We start from the raw sequence: 27,795 nt of genomic DNA, 5'->3' as shown, positions 1-27,795 counted from the left end.
GCCCAAGTACAGCCTTTGATGTTGAAAGGTTAATATAAGTGGCATTGGGGGTCCGTTCTACAATTGAGCGGTCACTTCTAATTTGCACTCTTAGGGGGAGAAAAGGGCAGAAAGGACAGGTAGGGGTTATGAAGACCTCCCCTGCACCAACATTTAAGAGTCGGTTCCTCAACTCCTGTGCGGAGCGGCTTTGGAAGAGCTAGTCTGGAGACTGTGCCTGAATCTGTATATTTCCCATCGCCTTCCGTGTGTCGACTGTGAAGGAGGGCAGTAACAAGGGAGATTAGAGAAGTCGGTCTTTGGAGAGCTCAGGGAGGAGGAGTAAGATCTCTGGAGAATCATGATGCCTATGATTAAAAACAGGATTTTTTTTTCTTTTCTAAAGGGTTAGGGGCACAGGGGAAGGCTACTATTAGAGCAAGTGGTTGGGTACCAATATTTGCAATATTTAAAGTAGACCTGATCTAGACAGTTCTCCAGTTCCAAACACAGCTTCCCCCTTTGTCTAGGAAGTCTAATAGATGTTGTATTTTTGCTCACAAAAACACCTGTGGATACAGAGATGAAAACAGTGATACACACTGAATACACAGTGACCCTGTAGACAAATGAACTGTAGTACAGCATTTCTGGCATTAGCATCCTGGTTTTACGTGGTTCGAAGAGCCTAAAGCCAGGGCTGGACAAAGGACTTTGGGCTGGCCACGGAGCATCACCCTGAGACTTCCGCTGAGTGCTCACCTGCAGGGTGATAGTTCTGGAGCTGCTGGAGACCACAGAAGTCAACACGGGCCGAGCTCAGCCAAAAGATGTGAAAATGGCCCAGGACACTGGGAGACCTTCTGGATGACCGGGCTTTAGGCATGGCAGGAAGTGGAAACAGTGCCCTCCTGTCCTCCACTCTAAGGTGGTTGTATTGGGTTTCTGGAACTTGCTGGCTACATTCATGGTTTAAAACCAAGACAGTGATGCCCCCCACCCGCAGCCATGTAAATGGATCTGGTATTAGGAACTTCAAGTACTTTCTCAGGTAAGGATAGGAAATGAAATTCTAAAGCATATACACCTGCTTGAGAGAAGGGCCCTGTATATTCATTGGCTTCTTAACCTCGTTACAGTGAACCGTTTTCCATTGCTGAAGCGTTTGTTAACCTTTAGTATGTAGGTGGGCAGGAGGACGTTGGCCAAATGTAAACATCTGCTTCTCATAGATGTTGTTCTATGTTGACTTTACACTCTGCTATGCAAGGATGTGTATTAATTCCATATAGAAGAGAATTAGGAACAACAGCAAAGTCCCTACATAGGTCTTTGAAAAAAATCTTTGTTTAAACATTAATATAGTAATAAGCAGTTATTTGCATTCCTAGTTGAAGTTTCAGCTGAGGCTGAGAGCAGCTGACCCAATTTGGAATTCAGGTCATTTTTCCTCTAGAAATACTTCTCTATCTGTTGGACTAGATTAGATAGGTAACAGCTGAGCTTTAAAAAAAAAAAAAAAAACTGGATTAAAAACTGGATATCTGCATTTATGTTCTTTCTCAATATTTGCCAGAATTTAGCACTTAAATGAAGACTACAGCCTACCTGTAATCACAATTCCATATCACCACATGTATTCTGCGTTGGCTTTTATTTAATGAAAAAAGCTAATTTCAAATCTACATTAAGCTAAGCTGAATACAAAGTCTTAGTGAAGGAGGCCTGGTGGTCTTGTTTATAAAAAACATGGCTACTGTCCTTTGGCCTTAAAACTTCAGGAAAGGCACTTCAAACGGCTTCGTGTTTGCATGCTTCAGTGCCAGAGCATAGGAGTAGACCCTGGCGTCCACTGTCAGATGTTCTTCAGCTACCAGAGCTGGAGGAAATAAAGAACACAAGTTAGATAATGAAGGGAGTCAGGGATCATACTACCCCCTGATCAGTCGTCAGTCTGGACGCTGGAGACAGAGTGGTGACTGAGACACCTTCTACCTTCAAGGGTCTTAACTCTAATAAGACAGAAGAAGAAAAGATACATAAGCAGGATTACGTTTCCAGCAAAAGAACAAGAAAGCGAGCAAAGATCACACACATCAGAGATGATGCTTGTGTTAAAACAGCACAGCTCTAAGCTCACAGATCAAGGGTTAACTTCATTTATAGCCCCTCTAGGTGATTCTTCAGTCCCTCACTGAGGGAGTTCCTGGGTCTCCTCCACTGCCGGGGAATACGTGCTTTCCATGCACATGTCACGTCGTGTGCCCGTCAGGACTGGAATTCTAGCAGCAGTGGGGTCTCGGAACCTTCCACTGTACAGCGAGCTTTAACAGGAACTGTTTTGCTCAGGGGGAGGTTATCAGACTGGGGCTCCTGTCACTTGTTTTCCTAGCCACTAATTTAGGGACACGCTCAGAGACATGACCCTGGAAGGCAGGGTGAGGTCCTCTGTACATGGCAGGTGCCTGTAAGTGTGGAAAGCTATTCCTCGTAGCAAACTAATCCCAAAATACCTTCTCAAATGGTACTTGCTAAAGAAATGGTTTATTATATTCTGATTCTAAAAGGGTTCAATTCCCCCTTCCTCTTTCTACGGATCTGCCCTTTACACCTTCCTCCTTCCCTCGCTGTCTTCCCCTCTTCTGAGGCTAGACGTTAAGCTCGATGGAAGCGAGAAGGAAGATCTTGGAGAGGATTACTTCTCTAATATAAAAACATAGTCAAGACCTACAGCATCTAACATTTAAGCCCCTTAGTGCTAACATCTCGTTTGACTCCTGCCTCCTCAGGGACAGGACCTCTTGCTCCTGTTTTAGGAGACGAGCTGGGAGAGGCCGTGGACGGTGTTCCAGTTGGTGACGGAAACGCGGCCCGCTGAGCCTCAGACCCAGGCAGACCTGACGCTTGGAGCCGTGCTGTCTGTTCTCGCAGCCACAGCTTTCTCTGGATAAACCACGGCTTGCTTCCGTGCGAGCACTTCTAACTCAGACCCCAAGGTGCTCTTTACCTTACGTGTAGGTTTTAAGACGGCAAAGTAGGAAGGGAACTTTCTGGGAATTCTGAAATCCCAGTCCTTTTTGCAAGCTCATACTTTTAAAGCAACACGGCATCGGAAATAGAACTGTTAAGCCACTGGTTCTTAGGGAAGGGGCGGAAGAGATGGCCCTCAATGCCTCAGGTCAAATAGTGCTTCAAGTTACTTTTCGAAGTAAAAATTGTAAAACATCCAGATTACAAAGATGATCTGTTCTTTTACAAGTGAGTGAATGGGGCCCTACCGGCCCCACCGAGGAGCTCCCTGCAGGGCTTCTCTCCATCCTTTCATTAAAGGACATTTGTCTGCACAATCTTATTTTTTACCAAATCCCTATGAGATGGGCTGGCCAGGAATTACATGACGTAATTACATGACCAGTGATTTACCAGGGGTCACACTGCCAGTTTGGTTCTTTATATCAGCATATTGCTCTTCATCTACCTTAGTCTTCGTAGAAGGAATATTGTTATATTCTCCTCTAATTTCTGCCCTGCGCGAAGCCATCCAGCAGGCTGGCATTGTTGAGCATCAGCTAGGAGATACCAACTTATTAGGTCTCTGCATTGCCACGGATTACAGATTTGAGGTAGAGAGCTTTTGGCAAATCTGCAGGAATGTGATGTTGACTATTCTATAGGGAAAAAACCTAACCTTACTGAACGCTTTCACTTGACATAGAATATTTTGCTCGTATTTTCAAACTCTGCTACCCAGAAAGGAAAATTATTGTTGGTTAACTGCAGTTGTACCACAGTCTCTAGGTGTCTGACATTAATAAGAATATAATGACAGAAATGGAATTCCAGTAAGTGCCCCACCGGATGGGGTTGGGGATGGGGAAAATCAAAGAAGTTGGGGAATAGTCTTAAGAATGCTTACCATCAAGTCTCTTCAGCAGGTCATTCTTTGGTAAGGAAATTACTTCGACAAATTCTAAACAAACAAAGTGCGAGTGAAAACAAAGCTGAAGAAGGAGAGGGCCTACCAGAACACCACAAAATGCCTGCTGCCATTTCCACTGCGCTGAGCCATACACATGGTCAGCCACTGCTAGCTGGGTAACGTACCTCCGTCTCCTGAAAACAAACAGAAGGAGGACACTGGAGCGCACTGCGGTCAAACACCAGGAGGCTTTTGTGCGAGACGTCCCAAAATGGGTATAAAACTTCCACAGAACCCTGGGTCTCCTAATTTAATCCGTGTGCATGGTGGTGAAAAGCATTCCAACAGCACAAAATTATTATTGTTCTCCAAATCAGATGTGTACTGGCAAAATTTAAAGACTGTTCTAGGATATGTACGTATGTATTTTTAAGCTGTTAAAATACACAGAAAATTCACCATTTTAACCACTTTTAAAGGTATAGTTCAGTGGCATTAAATACATTCACACTGCTCTGCAGTCCTGAGCCCTGTCCTTCTCTAGAACTTTTTCACAGAGAAAAGGCACCCAGTGAACAGTCCCCAGACATGCTGACCTCTCGTCTACTTTCTGTCTCTGTGACCATATGAGTTTTAGGTAGCAATATTTATGCTTAAAATTTTTTTCCCTTTTTCAAAAGTGAGCTGTATGCCCAGTGTGGGGCCCAAACTCATGACCCCAAGATCAAGAATCACGTGCTCTACTGACTGAGGCAGCCAGGCGCCCCTATTTATGCTTTTTGGTCTAAACACTTGGCATGACGCTTTCGGAATTCCTGCTGTCACAGCATGTGCCAGCAGGTCTCCTTAATGGCTGGTGTTCCATGTGCACATACACTGTGCTTTGTTTATCCATTCATCTGTGAACTGGGTGGTTCCCCCTTTTGGGTGCCGTGAGTGATGCTTTATAAATGCTGGTGTCAAGTGCCTGTTGGAGCCCTTGCTCTTTGGGTGTAAACCCACGAGTGGAACTGCAGGCTCGTGGTAATTCCGGTCAGCACTGAGGACTGCCAACTCTTGCACTGTGTATCATACACGTATCTGCAACGTGAACGCTGAGCATTTACAATCAGCTGTGAGGTGGCCTGGAATATTCAGGAGCACCCGAGGTGGTGAGAAGTGGCAGCGTGTGGCAGCACTACATGACTGGTGTGTGCGTGAGCACCACCTTCAGCGGGGTGGGAGGCCACCTGGGACGGCCAGAGGCATCAAAGCTCAAGTCCAAACTTGCGGAGAAATGTAATAGCAAGGAATTTCCGAAACGTTTCTCTAAGTACGGAACTCTGTGAAGAATAGTCAGCCGCTGTCCTCTAACAATTATTTCTGCCATTCTTACCATACACACGAAGTCCAAAATAGCGATTTTGAAGATTTTCACTATTTACTGCTCAGACCTGTGGCTCATGTTAAGTGGGAATAAACTCCACATAGCAAATAATGGAAATATTGCAATTTAACATTTTATAAAGAAAGCATAAAGATCAGTAGGTGCTGAAAGAAAAAGGCTAAAGGACCCAAGATTAGGAAAAGAGCCTGGAGTACTGATGAAGTATCTACAAGCCTGTTATTCTTCTGACCAGAGACTGAATCAGTAGCAAGTCGAACAATATTTAACCCAATAGAACCACGTTCCACGGAGCCACTGCACACTCACCTGGCTTTGGTTTAGGTCTCACATTTTCAGCATCATCTCCGTTAATAGTTACTGTCACGATGTGTGTGGTACAGTTTGTCAAGCCTGGATCCATACACACAGCTACGGAGAGAAGCAACAGATCATAGTGACACACACCAGTCACGTACCATTTGTTTCATTACTTCAATGTCTTTGGGAGAAAACTGGGCTCATAATTCATAGCGGACACAGAACCTGTGCAGGATAATGGATGGTTGGCCCGGTTTGCTCAGCACAGCTGTAGGACTGCAGAGCACAGGTGTAGACAGCACTCGTACTTTCCCCCTGAGGTCCTAAGTTTGGTAAGTCTGAGGGGTTAAGTCTCAGGGGTAAAGATAGTACTGCCATGCTGTCAACTCCTTTCACCACATGAAAAAGATTCCAGTGAGGAGCTTGGCATGTGGATGAGCTAAGAAAGCATAGAGCTCAGGATGTGGGAAACTCTGAAAGGTGACGAATTTCACATTTCTTATCCAGCTTTAGGGCCTTCTTGTTCACACTGGCTCTCCTGCAGATGGGAGGCTCACTCGTAGATGGTGACCACATCTACTTAGGATTTCCCTTCAGTCAATTAACCAAGACAAAAGCCATCTCTGCATCCTGAGCATAAAGAACAGCCCAACCCAACAGTCCTTTGCACACACAAGAATCTACCACTTGACCAATGTTCAAGAGCCTATCCCTGAGTGCACACCTGGGTAGCAGTACACACCTGGAGAGCACTCTGCGACATCACCTTTATAGCCAGTTTCTTCCTCAAGCTCCCGAAGAGCAGCTGCTTCTGGGCTCTCATTGTCATCGATGAGACCTAGAAGGCCAAGTCATTTGTGAGGTGGGCTAGGGAAACACTGGTTTTTGGAACCTCTCCTTCTTCTGATATAATTGCTGTTTAGCTACACGGGAAGAATCAGAGGACTGTGAAAAGTGGCTGGATGGGTAAAAGAGACTGAGGAACTTTTATAAGAAACAAAGGCCAAAGAATAAAATGCTACGCAGATTGAGTAGGTTCCATGAGCTGCCACCTGTTCCTCTTGTTTAGACCTCGACTGTTTCCATGAGCTGCTCAGCACTCGTGTTGTTCTGCAGCTCAGACAGTGCGGATTCCCGCAAGGATGAGTGGCTGGGCTGTGTCACTGGCATAGATTACAGACCTAGATATGTGACCTGGCCCACGAAGCCTGGCACACTTCAGTTTCTTCACCCAACAGTGTCACCTAATTTGCTTCCCCCCTCACAGAGCAATCCTGAGGCCTGGAGAGAAACACCAGCATGAGCATCACCTGCGAGGGGAAGGATGGGAGGCTGACAGGCTGCAGGCAGCTGCTGTGCTTGGGGAAGCAGTAACTAGAGAGGCCATGGGGGGGAAGACAGCAGAGCTTGGGTTATTTTACCTAAAAGGAAATAACACAAAGAAAAAGTAAAATAGAGGCTATTCTATTACTTTTTAAGTTATTAATTTCTCCAGTGAAATGTCTGGTAAATGAGAAGTTGGTATGGGTATCATGGGGCTGGACTTTGAAAGTACAAAACCTACACCACTAATGATAAGTAAATGAGATGTGATCTCTTCAGATGCGACCAACCCAGTTAAGTCCTATGATGACACAGAGCTCAAATTCAGGATAGCTCTACTTAATTGTGCAACTCAAGAGAATATTCTAGTGGAAATTAATACAGTTTCCTTGGCCTGTGTACATACAGGACAATCAAACTCATAGTGTTTGGAGTTAAGAGTCTGGCCTAGTTACTACTGTAAATTTCTTATCAGAGGCAGATTGCTAGTGACAGAAAATGAATTCAGCTGACAAATTAGCAAAAAGCAATTACTCAGAAAGAAGCTAGAAAGAATGCTGCTGAGCAGTGGCTTGGAAAGGTGGGCTGGGACAGGGACACCACCCCTGCCTCGCCTCTCAGGCTTAGTGTGTCACTAGAATGTGACCGGTGGTGCCTCACTGCAAATATGCTTTTGTTGTACTTAAAACTGGGGGAGGAGGGGCAGCCAAGGTGCTCAGTGTCCAAGTGCTGCAGTTCTTGGCACGGGAACTCACCTGCGGGGAACTCTAGGCAATAGCCTCCCATCGGTGGTCGGAACTGCTTCACCAGAACGATGCACTCGTAATGAAGTGTCCGCTGCAGCACCGGGATGACCGCCACACCTGTGACCAGGAAATAAAACCAAGGAAATCCCTAATTAAACGTCCGTGAACATTTAGCACAAGGTCAAGGACAAATTCCCGCTTCACGCTAACCACTGCAGACAAACGTCTCACCCTGCAGCAAGCCAGTCTGCTGATGAAGTGACCCTGCTCTACATGCACTCATGTTTCCTTTAAGGAGTGAATCAAGTCAGGACTGCAGTTTGTGGAATATGTAGCTAGACTGGATTTGATTGTCCTAGGATCAAGGACCTTTTCTCCCAAGAAACCTTTTACGTGGCCTTAAAACAGAGACAAAACCCCACTGCGTTCTGGAAAACACAAATTGCCTACGAGGAACTCTTGGCTAACCCCTCGCCCCTGACTTTCTTGGCAGGCAAGACAGCAGCTGTGGCCAGCTGTTTACTTCCAGTAAAAACAGACAACAAAATGAAAAGGAAGCATGAAAGGGAAAAACAAAGACCTACTGCCCAACTTCCCTTCGACCAGAGGTGATTTTCAATCTTTGTAGTCAAGCATTTATGCCTGGGAGGGACAGTGAGATGAATGAATAGAATAATCTTTGCCTAATTCCATGGTCCTCACCAATTTATAAAGCAACTGGTCCATCATAAAGTAGGGCCAAATATTTTTCCAAATTAAAGGCTCTCACCCAGGTCCTTTGAACAGAATACAAAGTATTTCTAGAAGTCATAGTTAGACACAGTATGTGGCTTCAAAATAAACTGACTTGTATTTGGCTATAAATATTAGTATACCTTATCCCCCAAAACACTGTCCTGAGCTGTGATAACAAGCCAGAAGTTATTTATCAAGAAAGCCTGATTGGGATGCCTGGGTGGTGCATGTGGCTAAACATCCAACTCTTGGTTTTGGCTCAGGTCATGATTTCAAGGTTGTGAGATCAAGCCCCAGGTCAGCAAAGAGTTTGCTTAAACTCACTCTCCCTCTGCCCCAGCCACCCTGTGCTCACGCGGGCTCTCTGATAAATCTTTAAATTAAAAAAGAAAAGAAAGCAAGCCTGATTTAGTCACATAGCACTGCAAAAAGGAAAACTAGGTTTAAAGATAAAAGGTCATAGTTGAAGAGAACTGCTCTGAGGTCTTGGTTAAAATAAAAAGAAGCCCGCCTCCTGCAATAATGCATGGTGATTTCCTTCATGAAGAGCTGTAATGAGTTTGCACTCCTACCATCAGCCGACTGTCCTTTCCTGGTTGTACGTTTCACAGTTTCCCAAGTTCTGTTCAGGCAGAGAAGAAAAAACAAAATCGTTAGTATTACAGGGGAGAATGTTCTTGGGTTTTCTGTCCACAGCCAGAACTTCGGATGCAAAGCAAGCAAGTGTACTATTGATAATGGTCAAGACCACAACCATACAAGTCTATAGGAAAAGCCAACCGTGCTTTCCTGTAGCTTCTGAAAATTTTTCCAAATAAAACATGCCATCCTTCATCTAACGCTGAGGAATATCTAAAGAGAAGGCCTGTAGTTTGCTTGAACTGCCTTTCAAATCACTCACTGGAAATATTTCAGTGTGGATCATAAGTCTACAGGTGAGCAGTTAAGCCATGAAGCTACTGAACAGTCAGTGCAGATTATGCCTCTATGAAAAGTCCAGCCTTTTTGTTAAAAACAAAAAATATTCAGCATAGCATGAACTACTGAGATGTTATTGATATGTGACCTAAAACAACAAGAAAGCAGGACCATTCCATTTATTAATTGAGGAATTATTAAATTTAGGCTAAGTGCTCTCTTTTGCATGTGTGAGATCTGTCTTACCTAAGGGGAAGATCATTCACAAAGGAAAAAGTTAGATAAGTAACAGCAAGTTCCTGCTCCCTTTTATATAGCTCCAGCCTGATTAGCTGTTTCTTTCTGGGAACATTGTCCTAAAATCCAGTTCTGAGTACAATTGTGTTTGAAGGGGAAGGGCATGTGAGGGAAATTCCCCTTCACTCTCTTATGCCTTAAACAGAAAGGCGGGGATCCCTGGGTGGCTCAACAGTTTAGCGCCTGCCTTTGGCCCAGGGCACAATTCTGGAGTCCCAGGATCGAGTCCTGTGTTGGGCTCCTGGCATGAAGCCTGCTTCTACCTCCTCCTGTGTCTCTGCCTCTCTCCCTCTCTCTGTCATAAATAAATAAATAAACAAATAAACAAATAAACAAATAAATAAATAAATAAATAAATAAATAAATCTTAAAAAAAAAAAAAAGGATCAGTGATAAGAGATGGGAGTGAAGAAGCAAATCAACTTTGGATCTAAGAGAAGCAGGACATCCAAGTGGTGCTGGGGACTAGCATAGAAAAGCATCAACATTGGTCTCCCCACAGAAGAGTGGGTATGAGGAGATGGGCTGCCCAGAAGCGTCCTCGGACTTTTGACCTCCTTGTCCTTAAGGGTCAGACTATGCCACATTTCTATGGAAAAAATCCAGGTATTTAATCTAGTTAAAAAACAAAACAAAACCTTTCTATAAACTGTAAATCTTTAAGCATTCCACCAAAATTCTAATGGCAAATGTGTCAAAATGAACCTATGAATGACCTCCTTGTCCTTAAGGGTCAGACTATGCTACATTTCTATGGAAAAAATCCAGGTATTTAATCTAGTTAAAAAACAAAACAAAACCTTTCTATAAACTGTAAATCTTTAAGCGTTCCACCAAAATTCTAATGGCAAATGTGTCAAAATGAACCTATGAAAACCAAAGACTATTATGATAACTCACAACTGCCCAACATTCCTGTTAGTAACAAGAAGCCAAACAACAAGCAATTCTGATCAGTAAATAATACAGATTGCAAGAGACAAAACACCTTTTGGCACAGCTCTCTCTGCTGCCTCTTAAGGTTAGTTGTAAAGACTGAAGAAAACAGTGCTGGGAGCAGCACTGAAGATGCCAACCCAAATACACTAGGAAAAGGGAAACAAAAAGAGTAGCATCATTATAGTGGTTAAGATGAAGGAAAATAATCAGTAATGAGCCATAAATCACGAGCAAGGACACATAAATGCATTTATAAGGAATCCTAGACCAGGAATGCCTGAGAGCTCCAATAATCTTCAAGCGACTCTGCAAGATGGACATTTGATTGAGCCAGAAAATCTTAATCTCTATCCGCCTGCCAGCTAACCCCATACCTACAAACTCCTTGAGTGTGTTCCTATTTGTAAAACTAGGTAATTAACAGTATGTTATTTCAAAAGCTTCTTATAGCTTTAAAATTCTGATTCTAGTTAAGCTCCTCCATTTTTTGAGTCCTTGTTCTAGGAAAGCCTGTTTTTCTATAACATACTCTAAGTCTAGTCAACAAACACGAGACACAGGAATGGCAACAAAGGATGACTGTGGCTCTGTCCTGAATGTCCATAAAGGCACATATTGCCGGCAATATTCACACAACTAAAATCAATTCCATATCTTTATCCATGAATAACATGTGGGACAAAGGATTTTCTAGCTGCTATTTCATCTTTACTGACATGCTTACGTACTGGGTAATGGATAAAACTAAGTTTATACATAAGGACCTATGGTAGGGAAGTACAGAGATTCACTCTTCAAAGCCTGACATTCTGGTATGAAATGTCAACATATTATGGAAGAGCGCCTTGAAGTCTCGGGGAAGACCTCCACGTGCAAGAACGGAGGTGAACATGCTATAAACGGTCACGTGAGTGCAGGGTATTTGGTAGGCTTAAGGGTGTACCCTTCAACTATTGAGACAGACACCCTGGAGGTGAGACCTGGTTGAGAGTATTTTGGGGGCAGGTGGGGGGGAAGCCTCCAGAGGATTCTGATGCACATCTCTGATTAAGAAATGCTGAAAGAGGAAGAGGAGTCAGGTAAAGAGATGAGTTGGTGTAAACCAACACCTACTCTTTAGCTCAATTAACGTTAAGAGTCATATCTGTGTTACAAACTTAAACAACTTCATTGGGAAAACAGCCAAACCATCTCACTACAAATTGAGTTCTAATCAGTCTACATTTTCACAAATACAAGTGTATTTGAGCATACTGTGTTCCTAAAGGCTCAGGCTGGCCACATTTCTGTAGCCACTAGTTATTGTCTATTTAGTTCTGTACATCAAACTCATGTCAAGTGTTCTACTGGACACTTTTACTGTTGGACTGTGGTGTGTTCTGCTTTCTTATTTTGAAGTTTTAATTTAATAGTGCAATGGATAGCCCATTGTTTCCCCCAGCTCTCCAACACTGGCCCTTATTAATATCTTTGCTAGTTTAGTAAATGTAATTAAAGTGGTTTCAGGGATACCTTGGTGGCTCAGTGATTGAGCCTTTGGCTCAGGGTGCGATTCCCAAGGTTTTGAGATCGAGTCCCACACTGGGCTCCCCTTAGGGAGCCTGCTTCTCCTTCTCCCTATGTCTCTACCTCTCTCTGTGTGTCTCTCATGAATAAATAAAATCTTAAAAAAAAAAATACAGTGGTTTCAGTTACTCGCAACTCTGTGTACTTTCACAGGGATGATAAGATGTATTTCCTCAAGAAGAAACTCTGTATCCTTTCCTGATTGCTTAGCAAAAGGAAAAGGTTTACCACACAACTGCCATTAATATTTTGCCCGTTTCCCTTCTAGCCTTTTCTTACATATTATTTGGAAAGAATTTAAAAGACATATATACAATATCCAATGATGTCATCAATTTAATCCCTTGTCTCATATTGCTAGATTGTCTTTAGGATCAGCTTTGTAGAGAACTACAGAGATTTTACCAAATGAATACACTAAAAAATGACTTCTCCATTTTTAAGTTGAAGAATACTTGATACACAATATTGTATCTGAGGTGTACAACACAGTGACTCAGTAATTGTACACATTACAAAATGGCCACCATAGTAAGTGTAGTCCCCATACAAAGTTGTTGCAATATCACTGTCTATATTCCCTCATACACTTTTATTATGTTACATTGTAACAACTGTTTCCCAATTTTAAAAATGGTTATGGTGCTTTCAATTTGTTTTTTGTCTTTTTAAATTTTGATGAACATTTTTTCATGCACAAATCTGACTCCAAACAGTCTCTGGAGTGGGATTACTTAGGTTGGAGAGTGTCATATCTTTATGGCAATTGGTTACTGTGAAATGTTTTGCAAAACGTTTTTCCCCCCCAATTCACATTTGCATAAGCAAGGTTTAAAGGATGTAAATTTTACCTCAAACCGGGCACTATTCTCTCCTTAGGACTTCTAATTTACAAATTTAAAACTGGTGTCACCAGAAGGAGGCAGCTGGGACTGTTAATTATTCTACTGCTTTATCAGCTTAAATGAGGCTTGGCCCAAAATTTCTGGTTCATACAAATCTCCTCAGGGAGAATGGTGTTAAGATCAATTCCTGATTTGTTGCTATAACAAATTGACAACGTAATTTTATCCAGAGATTATAAGCAATCCAAACATTCTGACAATGGGAAGACACTGGATTAGAGTTTTCATTTAAGATCAAGTTTACAATGAGGAAGCTATCAGAGTTTATGCCAAATGCTAAACAGTGACCCTGAGAATCCAAATACCAAGCATTTTACAAAATGGAAAAAACAATTTACCTTATTTTACCAGTAGGATCCATGTATGTTGTTTTTTCAAGCTTGACCCATTTTCCTTCTGAAATTAACTAAAAGGAGACATTAAGTTGGGAGACTTTCAAACTGAGGATTTTATTTAGAAGGTTTGTTTTCTTTCAGATTTTCTCTGCCTGGCCCTCCCAGTAATGACGTTTCCCTCCCAATAGTCTGTGTGCAGGTTTTCAGTTCAATGTAAGGAAAGGGTTTTGTTTTTTGTTTTTTTTTTTTTTTCTTGAAGGGTGGTTCTGCTGCTTTCTGCAGTTTTGGACGTGATACTGAGAAGTGAAAAGCGATGATAATTGAAAAACTCTTGAGGTGGTGGGTAGGAGGGTGGAGAGTGAGGAATGAGGATTTTTCTGGGACCTAGTGTTCTACCCTCCGAGCTGGGAGCTTGTCACACAGGTGTGTTTAGCAGGTAGAGACTCATGGAAAGACACCATGTCCAATGACTGCATTTCCAGGGACACATGGGTTTCCCACCCCATCTGAGACAAGTGGCCCAGGATCGTTCTGCCTAGACATTGAGTTTCAGTTACCAGAACTAACTTACCTATGTCACTATACTGAACTGACAGGAGAGTTTCACTGTGGACATAGAGCAGTAGCCTTTTTCTTACTATCCTATCTTTCACTTCTGGCCAGCAGCAACCTAAAAATTACCAGCAGATCTATTCACAGACCACATGGAAAGATTTTTAAATCGTAAATAACTGCAGGAAGGTGTCAAGATCAGAGTTCCAAGATGAAAAATTTAAAATTTATCCACTGCAATGGTTTCTGCAGAAAGAGACTTATTAAAAGCTAAACCAAATAACAATATAACTAACACATACATTAGTTCTGGAATTCTGACAACTAACAACTTAGATTCTTATTGTTCTTAAACATCTATATCAAGACGATAAATAGCTAAGATGTGATACTTAAGTATGTAATGTCTAAAATTCTAAAACTCAAGAATAGGACTTATTCTTCTACCCAGGGAAACTGAATAAAATTTGAGTATTTTTGAATTGCCAAAATCCACTTTAGAAACAGCCTCCATTTCATTAGCACATATAATTAAGAGCAATACTGTTCCTCCCACACAAGAGCAAAATGTCCTAAAAAAGGGAGCAGGAATAATGTTTAAAAATTGTCTTTACAGGACAGCCCAGGTGGCTCAGCGGTTTAGCGCTGCCTTCAGCCCGGGGCCTGATCCTAGAGACCCGGGATTGAGTCCCGCGTCGGGCTCCCTGCATGAAGCCTGCTTCTCCCTCTGCCTGTGTCTCTGCCTCTCTCTCTCTCTCTCTGTCATGAATAAATAAATAAAACCTTTAAAAAAAACCGGTCTTTATGAATTAAATACAAAAAAAAGAAAAGAATTAAACATAAGCATCTGAAACCACAGTTTATACATTTCATTTAAACTCAGCTCTCTGTGGGGAGAGGGAAGGGAACTGAAAAAGAACTTATACCTCCTCTGAGATAATAGACTGTTTGGTATTTTGAGAAGGATCCGCTGGTTCTCGGTTTTCCATTTTCAAACTAGTCTTTATAGTCTTCAAGCACGAAGTTCACGCTGTAAGATAATAAGATTTGTTTAGGCTACGTTTATTTTTCTGAATTAAACATTTGTCCAAAGGCCACTGGTCAAAGTACTTAAATGATGAAAAACTTATCTGTCATCGAAGCTGTTTTGTCACGTGAACCTGGAAAACCTGCCCTAGACGGAACTTAAAAGCCACGGTCCTAGGAAAACATCCAGGAAAGAACCTACAGCCATCGCAGTTAGATTTAGCCCAAGTTAGCTAAGCTCCTACTGGGCAGGGCACTAGGCACTTACGTTAGACACTTTTGGATTTTCTGACTCCAAATTTAAAAACTTTCTAAGGAGAAAACAATAGAAAAATTGTATACCACTCCTCATTCTCACACCTTAACTACTGACCCTTATTTTCTTCTACAGCTAAACTGTAGAAGTGGTTTGAGCTGGCTGTTTCTACCTCCTATATAACTTTTTTTTTTTTTTTTTTTTTTTACCTTGTGATAAATGAATACACCATTTTAATAATTTCAAAATGTGCAATTCAGCAGAATTAAACACATTCATATTGTAGTTGCTCACTCACTTTAAAGTTTGGCTTTTAAAGATTTTATTTATTTTTTCAGGAGAGACCCAGAGAGAGAGGCAGAGACACAGGCAAAGGGAGAAGCAGGCTCCATGAAGGGAGCCTGATGCGGGACTTGATCCCAGGACCCTGGGATCCTGACCTGAGCCAAAGGCAGACACTTAACTGCTGAGCCACCGAGGCATCCTTCACTTTAAAGTTTTACCATGTATTGAAGTCACAGCTGTACATGAGTTGATGAGTACCACTAGGTCTGTTGTGGAAAGAGCATGTCCCATCCCATTTGTTGTATAATACTACATCCTCTATTCTTGGCTTGTTCTCCTGTTTCTGTACCCGGAGTGTCTGAAAATCTTTCTCTGCCCCTCATAGTGGATTGAATTACCTGGTTGCATATAGAAATAAGTGCTGAAAATAATTTTCTGCTGGAAATATGCAGGCTTTGCTCAGTTATCTTGCTTTTGGTGTTGCTGCTGTGAAATCAGAAGCCATTCTGATTCTTGATCCCTTCTCTCTGTGGCCTATTTTCTTTCTCTGGAAACTTGTAGTTACACCTTCATATTGATATTATATTGGGTACTCAAATAGGTCCTTCCTTTTTTTTTTTTTTTACTGCAATGTAGTTGTCATACAATATTATATTAGTTTCAGATGTACAACATTGTGGTTCAACATTTACACATATTATGAAGTCATTCCCAGGAAATCTCACTACCATCTGTCATCATACAAACTTGTTACAATATTATTTTTTTGTTACAATATTATTAACTATATTCCCTATGCCATACATTGCATTCCTGTGTCTTATTTATTTTACAACTGGAAGTTTATGCCTTTTGTTTGTTTCTTTAAAGATTTGAGAGAGATAACACGTGAGTGCACGCAAGTGGGGTGGGGCAGAGGGAGTGAAGAATCTCAAGCAGATTCCCAGCTGAGCTCAGAGTCCGATGCGGGACTCACTCTCACAGCCCTGAGATCAGATGGAATCAAAAGTTGCACGTTTAACAGACTGAGCCACCCAGGTGCCCCTGTAAGTTTGTTCCTTCAATCCCCTACCCTTGTTTTGTCAAATGGGTCCTTTCAATCTGGAATCTATACTGTGCTTCTTTATGGGGAACTTTTCATGAAATATTTCACTGATAATCTCTTGCCCTCTATTTTCTCTGTTTTTTTTTTTTTTTTTTCTTTTAGGAACTGATGTTTAGCTGTTAGACTTCCTGAACTCATCCTCTGTCTTGTCTTTCTCATTCCTATTTTTTGTTTCCTTGTTATTTTACCTACAGTTCTCAGTGGCTACTCTAACCCTTTAACTACTCTTAGGTTGTAAAGTTCCTTAATACCTACCTTCTAATGGTAGCTCCAGGGAAAATACAGATCATCAAACATCATCTCTCCTACCAACTGTCTTTGAGGAAAGAATGTCTTTGTTTCTTTTGAGAGCTACAGTAATAATTAAACCACCCATCACATTTGCAATTTTTTTTTATCCCAGTTAAGTATGCTCCATCCTAAAATACAACCAACAAAACAAACACATTTAACCTTTTCACGACCCTGTTCTCTCCTTCCGCCTTGCTGGACTTCTTGAAAGACCAGATGACACTACTGTGTGTATTTATTCAACCCTGTGCAGTCTACTCCTCTACCATCTGCCCATCGACTTCACCTACCCATCATCCCCAAGCTAGAAACAGAGATAGCTCCAATCCCTTATTCTCTTTCACCGACTTATAATTTATCCATTGCAAGCCCTAAAAATTTTGCCTCTAACATTTCTTAAGAGCGTCCTAACCCTACCATCAGAACTCTGGCTGAAAACCTTGATGTCTCCTACAAAGGATGACATTTCCAAAACCATCTCCTGGACACTAGATTTTTACATAGTCCAGTGTTCAACATTGCTCACAGTTGTGCTGGTATAGAATCTCCCTAAAATCACTGCTGAATAAATGAAGGGAGGAAAAAAATGATCTGACTGGGTTAGTCTAGATGGCCATTCTGTTCCTAAGAATTAGGTTAGTTTGGGGCCTGCTGAGACTTATTTTGAAGAATGATTCCTTGTCTACTTGTCGTTATTTAACTTAAGCTCAATTTCAAAATTATCTTGGCACATAGGTAAGAGATTCACACTTCCTGAATACAAAAGTTACTATAAAAGCCACAGCTATCAAGATGGTGTGGGTACTGGCAAAAGGATAGACAATATAAACTGACATAACAGAGTCCAGAATTAAAATCACAAATTTATGGTCAACGAGTACCACCTTTCAAGGGGGGGGGGGGCGGTAAAGAATATCCTTTTCAAGGGAGTGTTCTGGGCTCAGATGTATACATTTACAAGAATGAAAACGAGCCTCATGGGTGCCTGGTGGTCTGGTCGGTTGAGCGTCCGACTCTTGATTTCAGCTCAGGTTGTGATTTTGGGGCCATGGGATTGGGCTCTGTGTTGGCCTTTGCACTCAGCATGGTCTGCTGGAGATTCTCTCTCCCTCTCCCTCTGTTCCTCCTCCTGCTTGCACATGTGTGAGGTCTCTCTCTCTGTAAATAGGTGGAATATTTAGGAAAAAAAAAAAAAAAGAAGAAGAAGAAAATGAATTTCTACCTAACATTGTATATAAAAATTAACTCAAAATGGATCAAAGACATAAGAGCTAAAAGCTACAAAACTCTTAGAAGAAAGCATAAGTGTAAATCCTCATGATCTTGGGGTAGGCAATAATCTCTTAGATCTAACACATAAAGCAGAAGCAATCAAAGAAAATACAAATGAACTGGACTTCAGGTATGCCTGGGTGGCTCAACAGTTGAGCATCTGCCTTCAGATCAGGCAGGGATCGAGTCCCACATTGAGCTCCCTGCAGGGCGCCTATTTCTCCCTCTACCTAGGTCTCTGCCTCTCTCTCCCTCTGTGTCTCTCGTGAGAGGTCTTTAAAAAAAAACAAAAAGAAAAACTGGACTTCATCACAATTAAAAACTTGTGTTTTACATTCAAATTAGTAAAAAAACAACCCAGAGAATGGGAAAAACAGTTTACAAATCTGATAGAATTGTATCTGAAATATGCAAAAAAAACTCTTAAAACACAATAATTAAAAGACAACCTAATTAAAAATAGGCAAAGGATCTGAATAGACATTTTCTCACAGAAGATACACAAATGGCCAATAAGCACATGAAAATATGTTCAGCACTTTTAGCCATCAGAGGAAGGCAAATCAAAACCACAATGAGATACCACAATGAGATACCACACTTCATCCCTACTATGATGACTACAATAAAAGTTGGATAATAAAGTGCTGGGGATCCCTGGGTGGTTCAGCGGTTTGGCGCCTGCCTTCAGCCCAGGCGTGATCCTGGAGTCCCACGTCGGGCTCCTTGCATTGGAACCTGCTTCTCCCTCTGCCTGTGTCTCTCATGAATAAATGAACAAAATCTTAAAAAAAAGAAAGTGTTGGTGAGGATGTGGAGAAACTGGGACCCTCATACATTGGAAAGAATGCAAACAATGCAGCCATTTTGGAAAACAATCCTCAAAAGGTTAATAACAGAGGTCCCATATGACCCAGCAACTGCACTCCCAGTATGTACCAAAGAGAAGTGAAACACATGCTCTTATGAAAACTTGTACACAAACGCGCATCACAGTATTATTCATAATAGCCTCAGGTGAAAACAACCTCAATGTCTACCAACTGAAGCACAGATAAGAAAATGTGGTATATCCATTCGATGGAGTAACATTCACCCATAAAAAAGAGTGAAGTACTGATACGTGCTACAAGATGGAGGAACCTTGAAAACATTATGCTAAGTGAGAGAAGCCAGATACAAGAGGCCAAATATTGTATGCTTCCATCCAGAAGAGCAAATCCAGAGATACAGAAAGCAGATAGTGGTTGCCAAGGGACTTGGGGGAAGGAGAGACTAGGAAATAACTACATAGGAGTATAGGGTTTCTTTTTGATGAAAAATGTTCTAGAATTAAATAGTGGTGATGGTGGGGCGCCATCTTGCAAATACACTAAAAATCATGGACTATTACAATTTTAAGGTGAATTTTATGGTGAATTACATCTCAATTAACACAGGGATCCCTGGGTGGCGCAGCGGCTTGGTGCCTGCCTTTGGCCCAGGGCATGATCCTGGAGACCCGGGATCGAATCCCACATCGGGCTCCCGGTGCATGGAGCCTGCTTCTCCCTCTGCCTGTGTCTCTGCCTCTCTCTCTCTCTCTCTCTCTGTATCTGTCATAAATAAATAAAATATTAAAAAAAAAAAAAACAACAACAACCTTTGCAGTCTTAAAATCCCCAAGGGACAAAGAGTTGGGTTGTTGAAAGCCACGTTAGGTCCAAAGATTGGCAAAGCCTAGGAGACTAGTTCAAGGAGCTTTCCTTTGAACTCAACAGGATAGTAATGTGCAGCACCACTGTACCCAAGCAATCATTTTACTGTCCTCTGGGTGTTTATTTTGCCTGACACTCAACATCTATTTCTGTTGTAAAATTAAATGTATTTCTGTTGTATTATGAAGATGTAATCAACATTGTTGTTTGCAGAGTATTTTGTGGGCAAACCTAGGAATTCAATTTCCAGTAGGGACTTTGGCAAAGAAGCAAAACTTGAGGACTTAGGTAAGAAAAAGTGATTTTATGCTAAAGAAATAAAAACCACTTAATGAAGATGAGAGAAAGAAATGTGTACACATTTTCACACTCTTTTAAACCATGAAGAAGTATGCACAAACTGTGATAATGTTCATGAAAAACAAACATTGACTGTGTATCTTAGGTAACTTGGCTAACACACCCTGTGGCAGACCCATTGGCAGTGAGGTTGTGTCCTTGGCGCTAGGACAGCAGAAAGACCCTGCCCTCCAGGAGCTTACTTTCTGGTGGGAGAAAAATGAGGAACAATATACAAAATTTATGTTGGAGACTCTAAATTTTACAGAGAAAGATTCGGAAGGATAAGAAGAGTAGAGAAGGTACGGGTGGTGGTGGTGGTGGTGGTGGTGGTGGTGGTGGTGGTATCTTTATGGCGTGATCAGGAAAGTCCCCATTAGTTTGGTGACATCTGAACAGAAGCTTAAAAGTAATCAAGCAGTAACCTACATGGCTATTTAGAGACAGACATTTAGAACAGAGACTATATGCCCAAAGCATAAGAAAAGAGGCAGTTATTCCTGGTAAACTTTTAACCAGCATTGGTTTACATATGACAAATAATCTACATTGTTACAGGCGATCAAAGTAGTATGCTGACCCAGATGAAAACAAACGATAGCTACAGTCAAAGGTTGGCTAGTGATCACTGCCTGTGCGGTCTCTACACCCAGATAAAAGAATTTTCTCCACCTAGATTTTTATCTTCCAGATTTCCACTCCCTGCTATTAGTAACATATACGTCACAGAAGGAATATTTCTTCTGCTTTTAAGTCTATTACGTAAGAGAAAATAGTTTTTAGGCACCCAAGTGACCTGAGTGCACAACGTAATCTGTCTAAAATGGTGCATGATGCCTGGATGAAGTTAGATTTCTACCTCCTTTTGAAAAAGTCCCGGTCGTCCCCAGGTGAGTATCTTTAGGGGCAAAGGAGCCACTATGCCTGGATGAAGTTAGATTTCTACCTCCTTTTGAAAAAGTCCCGGTCGTCCCCAGGTGAGTATCTTTAGGGGCAAAGGAGCCACTAGCTCTTTCAAATTTACATACAACTTTAAAACATTTAAATTATCTGCTACATTCCCTTAAATTTTTATCTTTATTAAGATTTTTTTTTTTTTTATCTTTATTAGTTTCTCTCAGATTGTCAAAGGGACTGTTGATGGCCAAAAGGTGAGCAAGTACTGTTCTGAAGGATGGTCCCTCATCTGGTACTCCTCATTTAACAGGTTAAACTCCATTACAACACAGTTTTAGTAATCAGAAGACGAATTTTTGGTCAACAAATGTTAAGCTATAAACAGCTGTTCTCAACAGATTATATTAAAAAATATTTAAGGTAGCATGTTAGAGAGCTAGAAAGACAAAAAAACTACAGACATAAATTACAAAAAAAGAAAGAAAGTAGCAAAAAAAAAAAAAAAGAAAGAAAGAAAGTAGCAAACGGGGCTGGGCCTCTCCAGGGTAATTACTTGGAATGCAATCAGCCCCCAGAGGCAACGGTATTTTGTAGCAATCTGCTGACAGTGTGTAAATAACCCAAAAATGTGGTTAAAGGGTGATTTCAAAGGTATATTTTTTATTCTGTGATTCGCAAAATGTTCAGGATTATAAAATCATCTAAAAAATACTACTGAGGGATCCCTGGGTGGCTCAGCAGTTTAGGGCCTGCCTTTGGCCCAGGGCGTGATCCTGGAGACCCAGGATCGAGTCCCGCGTCGGGCTCCCTGCATGGAGCCTGCTTCTCCCTCTGCCTGTGTCTCTGCCTCTCTCTCTCTCTCTCTATGCCTATCATAAATAAATAAATAAAAATATTTTTTAAAAAAATAAAAAATACTACTGAAACAGAAAAAGAATATTATTTCTAGCACCATTTCTAAACCAGAAGCTAAGTGGTGCCATTTGGGGACCAGTCCCTACAAGTAAGGCAGTGCAGAAAGAAAGAAACAAGGCTCCATTGCATGCTGCACCCTTGTCTCAGTTACTGTGATAGAGTTCTCCTGAGCTGACTCAACGCTATTTTTAGATTTAAAAGTAAAGTGTAATATAAATTTTATCCACCTCATTAGCTAGAATTTCAAGTCATCTACATTTTGCTGCTAGGCTGCTAAAATGTGTGTTATACTTCAAAGAATACCTGTGTACCTAACGTGTTCTACTGTTTTAACTCACATAATCTGTTTTATGTGGTTTTAGTTTGGTCTGAACACTGAAGGTCTATGATGTGTTAACTGTACGATTTTTCCAGGGCACCAAAACCTTTTGTGAGGGAAAACATCACAGGATTCTTAGAATTGACATACAGTGGTAGGCAGGAGGCTAACTGGCTCTATGAACATGGGCAGTTCACGTTTGAGTACACATACATACACACATACATACGTACACACACTAAATGCAAACTGACAGTGTAACCCTGCCCTTGGGGACCTCATAGTTCAACTCACAAAGAACCAGAAGGGTAAATGCCTATTATAGAAATAACGCAATACCAGAGTGTAAGTGAGCAACAAATCACATCCACTTGGGAGGCAGGGAAAGTAGCAGACTGTGAAAAGGCTACTACCAAGAAACCATTTCATATTAAGATATTATTTAGATACCAAGAAGTCAGGGAAAGCATTTCACGTAGAACCACATGAAAAACAGACACTAATAGGGGAAGGGTTAAGAAATTACAATAGAGTTTGGCAAGCTCTCTGGTCGTCAACCTTTCCCTCCCACCCTCTCAAAAACAACAACAACAACAAAACCCTGCAAACAAACTACCATATAATGGACGACGTTAACGTCTGTAGAGCAGCCCGGGTGGCTCAGCGGTTTAGTGCTCCCTTCGGCCCGGGGCCTGATCCTGGAGACCCAGGATCGAGTCCTACATCAGGATCCCTGAATGGGGCCTGCTTCCCCCTCTGCCTGTGTCTCTGCCTCTCTCTCTGTCTCTCATGAATAAATAAAATCTTAAAAAAAAAAAAATTAACGTCTGCAAACACATTTTCAAGGGCTAACGCAGATTTAGCTGGACATCTGCTCCTTCCTCCAAATTTCAGGGCAAATAAAGCACCCAACAACTCCAAGTGGCATGCCACAAGCTCTTGTTACTATGTGAGCTCCTCTTGGGGATAGCACTTACAATTCTCCACTGAAGGGAGGAAGAGAAACAGTTACATTTTCACAATCCTGGGTATTTCAGTATTAGTAACAACCCCTGGATTCAGGTTAAGTGGGAGGGGGAGCTTGCACTCAGCCTTCTCATTAAGTTATTACCATACTGGAATCCCTGCAGTTTACTGAGTTGCAAAGTATAGCAAAAATCACAAGATATAACATGTTGGTAACTCTCTCCCAAGTAAAAGTTGAGTATTGTAAACATCATTCATGTTCGACCGAATAAAAGGTGTAGAGGCTCAAATCATAAGCGAAGCTTCTGATTGACCAAGGTCAGGCACTTGGAACAGTTAATAATTGGATTGAGAACTTTCCAATAAGGCATTTTGAAAGAAATTAAGCGGGAAAGGATTAATATTTGCAAAAATAACTTTATGACTGTGTAAAGTCAAGCATCAAATGCCGAGGCCTGCCTATGATGCCATTCCATATTCTTTCAGAATAATTACACAGAAAAGCCTTATAATGACTTATAATGAACAAGTAATCAATTAGTATAGTTACATTTAATAGCCTTGGTTATAATCATAAAACTTTTAAAAAATTCGTTTTTTTAAAAAGGTATTTTGAAAAAAGTAAAAATAAAAAATAAAAAGGTATTTTGATCATTCCTTCTTTTGTTATGGTGCAAGTTTGGTATCCACATCAGATGGATCCACTTTAAGTGAATTTTCCTTTACTGACAATTATCCTCAGATAATCAAGACTTCCTGTAATTTGTTAATTATGGAAAGCCACGGAGTTTCTTTTCTTTTCCGGCAGATGAGGGGGTTGGGGGAGCAGAGAGGGAACTAATGTTTTACTGAAATTACACTACTTGGTGATTTATGATCATTACATTTAGTTTGGGCTGTGAACTAATTACCCTTGGGAAGGCTAATTGGTTACAGTCCTATAGTAATGACACAGTAAAGAACCTCCTGCAATAGCCCAGGCAAGAGATACCATAGGTTTGGTCCAGGGTGGTAGCAGTAGCAAGGAAACAGACTTAACTCCTTGCACATGAAACTTTATTACTTGTCTCAAACCAGTGTCTAGGGAAGGGGTTTTCAAAGCTAATTCCAAGGAGATGTTCTTAAAGGACATTGGGACATCAGGAGAAAGGGGTAGTACACTGTTCAAATATGGACACACTGAGTTAGAGATGTTGGTAAGACATCCAGGTGGATAAAACCAGCAGGCAGACGGAATTATTAATTTAGACACATTAGTCACGTTCTGGGATTCAGAGACCGAAAGGTTTCTTCATTATTTAATTTGGAATCGTACAATAAAGCCCTTCCCCCACAGTCACTTAGCTACTGGTATCTTTAGGCCTGCGTGAAAAAAAGCAACTATTTCCACTGTTGTAAAAGGTTTTATTGAAGAAACGAGTATAAACACTTCATTGGCTAAGTGAAAAGACAAACACGGCGGCTAGAAGAATAATCGAAGGGAATTTAGCTGCGTCCATTCAAAATACTGGAGCGTGTTTGTAATGTTGATTTATTTGGGACTACTAAACTGTGTAAACTGTGTAGCTAGTCAACTTAAAAATCAACCGTAATACTAAAAAAAAAGCCACGAACTCACCACTTCCAAAGTGTACGTAGAGCCCGAGGAACAGACATCTGTAACAAATTCCCTCCCTGTAGTGTTTTAAGTCTACAAACTTGGCTGCTTCTCTACAAATTACCAGTTCTGTATTAATGCTTCACAGCTGCCTCAACCTCTGCAACTCGTTTCCTGGGCTGTTAAACAGAGGACTCCTCCCAAAAGGACTATAGTCCCAGTTGCTACTTAATCTTCTATGCACCCATCAATTCTTATCTTCAACAGGAGAAAAAAAAAAAAAAAAAAAAAGCCTTGCTTCAATGCACCCCATCCGTGCTAGCATTTTCCTCCAGCAGCAACCTGTTTATTTCTAGGTCAAATCAAAACGGACAGTTAGGGACGCCCGGGGTGGGGGGCTCAGTGGTTGAGCATCTGCCTTTCACCCAGGACATGATCCCAGGATCCAGGATCCAGGCCCACATCAGGCTCCCTGCATGGAGCCTGCTTCTCCCTCTGCCTGTGTCTCTGCCTCTCTCTCTCTCTCTCTCTGTGTATCGTAAATAAATAGAATAAATAAATCTTAAAAAAAAAAAATAGGCAGAGGAGCCTGCAATTATCCTCACCAATCCTTTTTTTTTTTTTTTTTGAAGAGGCCTGTTGTCCGTGCAGGTTCCCACCTCCACCTAACCTACAACCGCCGGCACGGACCCTGCCAGTGTGCAGGTTTTTCAACGAGGTCCCTAAAAATAACGAGCGCCCTCGGCGGACACAGCCCCGACTGGGACAAGCGACCCGGGTGGCAGAGGCGTCCTTCTCGGCAGCCAGCATCCCGCTCTTGGAAGACGCGCACGCACTGAAGTGAACTTTTCAACGCTTCTACGATTCTACGGGTCTGCTCGCCCTCTGATACGTCACGACGGAGTGATGGAGAAAAGATGGAGAAAAGAGCCTTTTTTTTTTTAAGTGATCGTGCAAATTTGCAAACCTGCCTGGAGTAGGATTCGGGAAGGCAGCCTCGCGGCCCGGCGACACGGGCGGGCAGTCCGGCCGCAGGCTTCCAGGCTGCTGGTCCGGCAGGGCTGGGACACAGGGTTCCTACGCTCAACGGAGGCGCCTCTCCTCCCGCGTCGGTTTCCCCCCAATTTCAGGAGCGTGCGGCCACGATTCCGTCTCTCCCTCCCTCCACGAACCCAGAGGCGTCCCCCCGCCCCCCACCCCCCGTTAGCAGATGCTCCCAGCACCGCGCTGCACCAACAGGTCACCGCGGCGCTCCCCGCTCTCTCCGCTCCGAGCAGCCCCGCCCTCCCCCCGCGCCCCTCCCGGGCTCGGGTTTCCCCGGAGCCCCCCGCCCCTCCCCCCGGGTCCCCGGAGCCCGCTCCGCAGACGGGGACACGCGCGCGGCGCTCCGCCCTCGCCCCCCTCCCCTCAAGCCGGGGGCCCGCGCCCACGTGCCTACCCCGAGGCGCGGCGTGAAGCGCAGGGCACTCCTCCGGGGACCGGGACGAAAGAAGAAAGCGCGACCCCGGGGCAGCAGCCTCCGAAGACCCGATGCTGCCGCTTCAGGCACAGCCGCACCTCGCGGTGGCGAGAGGAGCGCCCTCGGCCCCTCCCGGCTCCCGTAGAGGCCCCGCCCTCAACCCCGCCTGGGGAAATCACCTTCCGGGGCGGTGCGCGGCTCAGCATCGCCCCCTCCCGTCCCTCCTCCTCGCCACTTCCGGAATTCCTTTCCCGAGCCGCGGGCGCGTTGTGCGTGTGCGCATGCGCGCGCGCGTGTGTGTGCGCGTCCGACGCGCTCGTGAAAGGACGCCCCGCGAGCCTCCTCGCTCGCGTTCCCGCTACCACCGCCTTCCTTGACGGACCGGAAGAGTGCTTGAGCCAAAACAGCTCGGCGGCGACTTCCGGGACGGGAGACCTGGGTTCCGGGAGGGGGCTTGGAAGGAGAGGGAGCGGCGGCGGCTGGAGGATGAAGAAGGAGCATGTGCTGCGCTGTCAGTTCTCCGCGTGGTACCCCCTGTTCCGAAGCCTTACTATCAAGAGGTGAGCGCGGAGGGGCTGCGCCGGGGCGATCGGCGATGGGGAACTGCGACATTTTGGGGCGAGTCTTAGCTCCATTCCGCGCCCCCCCCCCCCCCCCCAAAGAAAAAGCAGGCCTGAGAGCGATTGGATGGGAGCGCGCGCGGGTGCGGAGATTCCGAGTTGCTGGTGGGATTTCAGGGGCGGAGGCGGAGCAGGCTGGCCCCGGCGTTCCGGGGGCTGCGCCGCGGGAGGCAGCGGGGCGTTCGCGGGGCGTTCGCGGGGCGCTGAAGGTCAGAGGCGGGGGACGCGGGGACGGAGCGGGCTGAGGCCCGGGGTCCGCGTCGCCGCCCCTAGACGTGGCTTCGCAGGGGACTTCCTGGCGCCCGGCCTCCGGGGTGCGGGGTGCGCGGGGACAAGCAAGCACCGTGAGCGGGAGCCATGCCTGGAGCCATGCCTGGGCAAGGAGCGGAGCAGACTCGGTTTTCTGGTCCCCTGGCCTCCAGCGGGGAAGCCGGCCTGGGTCTGCAGGCGGGCCGAGGAGTAACTGTGTCATCCTGCCCCGGGACGTTCAAGGTAAAGAGAGGCAAGGCGGCTGGAACAGCCCGAAGTGTTCCAGGGCGATCGTTACATCCGGAGGATGATGAAGGAGCAGGCTTCCACGCAGGGGGAGGCAGACATCAAAGAAGTGCATGTTCACGGACAGGATTTTTCTGTAACTTGCCCGCTTCCCCTTTAGGCCACCCAGAGGAGCAGGTATTTATAGACCAACTGTCCTTTACCCGTTTAGGCCTCTTGGTGCAGAGTGTGAATAGGGAGAGGGAAACGGTTTTGTTTTCTTTTTTTAAGATTTTTGTTTATTCATGAGAGACACAGAGAGAGAGAGAGACAGAGACACAAGCAGAGGGAGAAGCAGCCTCCATGCAGGGAGCCCGAC

At 43.5% G+C, this 27,795-nt stretch overlaps 2 protein-coding genes across 7 annotated transcripts in view; one reads left to right on the top strand and one right to left on the bottom strand.

Annotated features, from left to right (window-relative positions):
- Positions 1-1,616: 1,616 nt before the first annotated feature.
- NUDT5 (nudix hydrolase 5) lies at positions 1,617-26,540 on the bottom strand. Of its 5 annotated transcripts, none has more exons than XM_077897229.1 (10): positions 26,502-26,540; positions 14,825-14,928; positions 13,350-13,417; positions 8,959-9,008; positions 7,661-7,768; positions 6,325-6,420; positions 5,592-5,693; positions 4,084-4,092; positions 3,896-3,949; positions 1,617-1,858 (listed from the first exon to the last, which is right to left on the bottom strand). In XM_077897229.1, the coding sequence occupies exons 2-10, from the start codon at positions 14,885-14,887 to the stop codon at positions 1,749-1,751; spliced, it is 660 nt and encodes a 219-aa protein (XP_077753355.1). In that variant the 5' UTR covers positions 14,888-14,928; positions 26,502-26,540; the 3' UTR covers positions 1,617-1,748. The 5 variants fall into 5 exon arrangements, with proteins under 5 accessions (XP_077753355.1, XP_077753353.1, XP_077753354.1 ...); XM_077897227.1 differs by lacking the exon at positions 26,502-26,540 and adding an exon at positions 26,302-26,483; XM_077897228.1 differs by lacking the exon at positions 26,502-26,540 and adding an exon at positions 25,835-26,003.
- An 84-nt stretch (positions 26,541-26,624) lies between these two features.
- The window catches only part of CDC123 (cell division cycle 123), a 55,207-nt gene continuing 54,036 nt past the window's right edge, over positions 26,625-27,795 (top strand). Inside the window, exon 1 of one of the 2 annotated variants that reach the window (XM_077897225.1) lies at positions 26,625-26,882. In XM_077897225.1, coding sequence (XP_077753351.1) covers positions 26,809-26,882 — 74 coding nt within the window. In that variant the 5' untranslated portion in view covers positions 26,625-26,808. The remainder of the gene's footprint in view (positions 26,883-27,795) is intronic. The other variant, XM_077897224.1, reaches the window with a different exon arrangement.

This window comes from Canis aureus, chromosome 5, assembly GCF_053574225.1.
Source record: "Canis aureus isolate CA01 chromosome 5, VMU_Caureus_v.1.0, whole genome shotgun sequence".
Classification (NCBI taxonomy): Eukaryota; Metazoa; Chordata; class Mammalia; order Carnivora; family Canidae; genus Canis; species Canis aureus.
This window is presented reverse-complemented; position numbering and strand designations above follow the sequence as displayed.

Excerpts from the sequence above, each read along its gene's own strand:
- NUDT5 (XM_077897229.1), bottom strand. The coding sequence starts at position 14,887 with ATGGAAAACCGAGAACCAGCGGATCCTTCTCAAAATACCAAACAGTCT. Across the intron at positions 9,009-13,349 it reads GATCCTACTGGTAAAATAAG|AACTTGGGAAACTGTGAAAC; the intron begins GTAAATTGTTTT and ends CTGCCTGAACAG. Across the intron at positions 6,421-7,660 it reads TTGCCTAGAGTTCCCCGCAG|GTCTCATCGATGACAATGAG; the intron begins GTGAGTTCCCGT and ends TTGGCCTTCTAG.